The following is a 4,000-nucleotide window of genomic DNA, read 5'->3' on the forward strand; positions in this document are numbered from 1 at the left end:
GATGCTAGTTTTCAAGTTTAGATGCTCGATTTTGTGTCTTTATATTAGTCTCTGCGTGATCCGTATGTATGGATATCGCACTGAGAGAAAAAATAGTGTTTCATATTTGTGACTATAATTGCATGATAAAATAATTATAGTTACTTATGTTGCATTTTTATAGCTATTATCATTGTAATGTTAATAATAATAATCATATTTATACAAAAAAATATGCATAATTGGCACCGAAAATATAATTAACTACAATATTTCATATATTATAGTAACTAAAATATTTAACTATAAATTATAAGTAAATTATAGTAACTGCAATCATTTTTTCTCTGAGTGCACTTGGTCATTATGAGAGCGTCCGTTCATTTGTAGTTTTTAAACCATGGGGTATGTAATGTCCGTTTATGCTCCATCGTTTACCAAACCATATTGCTTACCAATCCGGTCGTTCTTCTATTCATTCAAGCTTGACATGCTCGAGGTCTGTAATTCGCGTTATACTCGTGAGAAAATTCATCCCAGTCGAATATGTAAATCTATTATATATATGTATATGTATTTATATTATTACTATGTACTTTTTCTCTTTCATTATCGTTATGTAAGGTCTGTATAATCGCTAAGGTCATATGCAAAGTGGCACCAATGTCATTTGTAATCGAGAGTTTGCATGAAAATGGAAACCGCATAAAAGATACGAATTATATTAATTATATTAAATGTTGTTTCTTAGATTCTTAAATAGTTTTAAAGCTCTTATTTTTCCAGATTGCGTCTTTGTTACGCTCTCTAATGTGTTCTTTAAAGGAGTTCGTGAAGTTGAGTTCGTTCAAAAACTATTCGATATTATTCTATTCTTTTCAATTAAACTTTTTGTAGTATCTCTCTCCTCCTTTACTCTCCAACGTAGAGAGAACAATAGGAAAGATAATGTTGCAAAAAGTTCAACTGAAAAGAATAGACCAATACTTACTTTTATTTCATCGTGAATTTTGCAATTGTATCAAAATAATGCTCATATAGTTCGATGACCAAAAAGAAGATGCATGAGATACGCCTAAAAGTAAAAGTTTCGTACGATTACTGGTAAATTTGAATCAACGCACTGCGCAAAGATTGCAGTTCTGATTTAAAGTCAATTTTAGACTTCGTTTTTCTTACGAGACTTGTCGAAAGCGCGAACGAATCGTTTTACCTATCAGCGATAGAATCGATTTTATCGAACAGATTTCTCCTTGACAGTTAATAATCAGATTTCGGAATGCCATCAGATACGGACAATGATTTCCACGTCAAAGAAATAGAAGATATGGTCAACGTGATACAGAGGATGATTAAGGACGGTAAGCGAATAAATATCAAGAGTATGCGTGTCTACCGACGTCGTGCGAAAATGTACAAGAAAACTATATGCGTCTCGAAATTTTTTAGAAAAAAGAAGGAAGAAAACCTCAATCGCGATACAATTCGATACGTGTAATTCTGAAGATAGCTCGTTAATGTAGATTAACTTTAATCTCGATTTAATTTACTTTTTATCTTGTTCTAATTCTTAGAACCTGAAAAAGATGAAGATAAGTTGAACTAAGATTAAAGTTAATTATATTGATAAAAATGGGCATTAGAATCTTATCAATGTTCTGAAATGAATGAGGGGGAAAGGATCATACTTGGTCCTTATAATGTTTGGACTCGGCAGCTTAGAGTTATCTTTTCTTTTCACTTCTCTCCCTCTCTCTCTTTCTCTTTCTCGTGAAAGATAAGAACTGTGCACGAGTTCTTCTATGTACGTGTGTACATATACGCATGGTGTAACGTTTCTGTACGTCCATTTCTCCAAATAATATGCAGTGTGTTTACGCCCGACGTACACGTGATGGCCTTGGAGGTCACGATTGCGTCGCTGATTAAGTCACTCTCATCGAAGAGTTATTCTCCTTTCAAGAGTGCACTTTGGAGACGTGTTCTCCGATCTCACAGACAATATCGCGCATTTTCTTGATATTTTACACTCTCAGCATATGGAATAGAGCTCCATTGTTTCAAATTTCGGGATTTCATTTCGTTTTTGATTGATCATTCATTCTTCTAAAGACATACTATATATACTCTCTTTCTCAGTCGCAAGCGACTGAGTGCAGATCAAGCCACGCAATGTTCTAAGCAGTGTGATGGCTCTTATCACAGTGACACTCAACTTGCAAAAAGCTACGTTGCTAATACACATACGTGTTAATGCATACTATCGCGATAATACGTATATGAGAAAAAAGAAAAAGAGTTGTGCTTCTGACATCGTGCTCGATCTTTTAATCTGTCCTATTGGCGTAATAGTAACGTTTAATAGTAACGATAATTAGAGCTACATTAAATTCAATAGCTTCTACAACATAATCGAATTTTTAGTTTTTGTTATAATAAATTTATTTATAATAAATTCAAAATCCGCTCCTGTACAATTGGAGCTTTTATTTTTTAAAAATACTTAATATACTTTTAATACTCAAAATAAATGATTAACTGTCCATCACTAACATTAAATTTCTATAAAGGCATCGTCAGATTAGAGATTAAGATTAAGATTGGATTAGAATTTTATTGATCAAAGCAAATATTTCATTAAACTTGAAATTAAACTTCTTTCTTCTGATTGGTTAAATACTAATCCAATCTCAATTTCAGTCTAGCCTTAAGGATTGTATGATAGTATAAAATAATAATAGCTGAACGTGATTCTTAGTTCTGAGGAATTTATAAAAAGAAAAATATTTATTTAGAAATTTTTTTTGGATACGTACTTAATCAGATAAATTTCATTTTAGAAGAATATCTTAGAAGGTTTTTGGCATTCATGTCCATTTTTTTACTACTAATATAAACTAACTTTAAATCTTTGTTTAATTTACCTTTATCTTTTTCTAATCCTTGATATTAAAAAAAAGATAAAAAAAGTAAGTTAAATCGAGAGATTAAAGTTAAACCTATGCAATATAGTACAAAAGTACATTAGTCTTTCTCGTCGTCGTAATCTTTCGCTATTCTCGTCCGACACTTCCGAAAATTTCAGAAAATACGAAGCCATTATCGAGGTAAATGAGGAAATGGCGATCAATTCCACATACATTCCGCAAAAACGGATTTTTACTTGTCGACGATGCACATTTCGCCAAGGCCACGAATCAAATGATCACTTCGTGCAGGTATGAGAAATCGGAGACTAACTAGCGGATATAAGATTACGAAGAGGAAATGCATAAGCGCAAGTTTAGAAGACATTACGCATTGTCGCCGGACTGAGATAGTCTTGATCATTTTTTTCCCTCGTCATAATGCCTCGTATAATTTTGATCTTTCTTAAGTGGCGTTCCATAATGAGATTTTAAGGCGTAAAACTTAAGGGGATCCTAAAAATAAAAGAAGTCGCGCGTAGTGTAAGGATTTAAGGCTCGTCTACATAGAGGTCGTACGACGGTTATGGAATTTTAAGTCGTAAGAAATTAACCAATTACAGTCAAACATAAGGAGAATATTCGATTAGAATTGGTCAATTTCCTACAATTTGAGACCGTACGACCGTTTATGATTTATGACATATATAGACAAGTCTTACACGTCATAGATGATTTATATGTTATTGATACATCACTATATACTACTATATCAATATCTCATTCACGCATGCCACACATACACATACATTTCCGTATAAAAATAATGCTTTAATTAGACGGTCCAATTCTAAGAACTCCACGTTGTTTCTTCGTGCAAATTATACTTCTTCAGTCTGGACTACTATTTCGCAAGTATAGATTACACAGCTTTTATACAAAGCAAATGTTACGACGTGACAGTTCAGAGCGTCATATTGGATTAAGAAATGGTAAAGATCTCAAATTTGAAATTTTTTGACATTCTTTAAACTCTATCTCATAGACATATGTTAATGCGTATACCGAGGCGTGTATATATATATATATATATATATATATATATATATTTAACT

The 4,000-nt window shown here is 32.3% G+C and overlaps 1 protein-coding gene across 1 annotated transcript in view; it reads left to right on the forward strand.

The window, feature by feature from the left end:
- LOC108748286 (RNA-binding protein fusilli-like) overlaps window positions 1-4,000 on the forward strand; it is a 57,008-nt gene that overhangs the window by 43,794 nt on the left and 9,214 nt on the right. The window contains exon 5 of the mRNA XM_018486340.1: window positions 1,251-1,340. Coding sequence (XP_018341842.1) covers window positions 1,251-1,340 — 90 coding nt within the window. The remainder of the gene's footprint in view (window positions 1-1,250; window positions 1,341-4,000) is intronic.

Source organism: Trachymyrmex septentrionalis, unplaced genomic scaffold (genome assembly GCF_001594115.1).
Source record: "Trachymyrmex septentrionalis isolate Tsep2-gDNA-1 unplaced genomic scaffold, Tsep1.0 scaffold109, whole genome shotgun sequence".
In the NCBI taxonomy this organism is placed as follows: Eukaryota; Metazoa; Arthropoda; class Insecta; order Hymenoptera; family Formicidae; genus Trachymyrmex; species Trachymyrmex septentrionalis.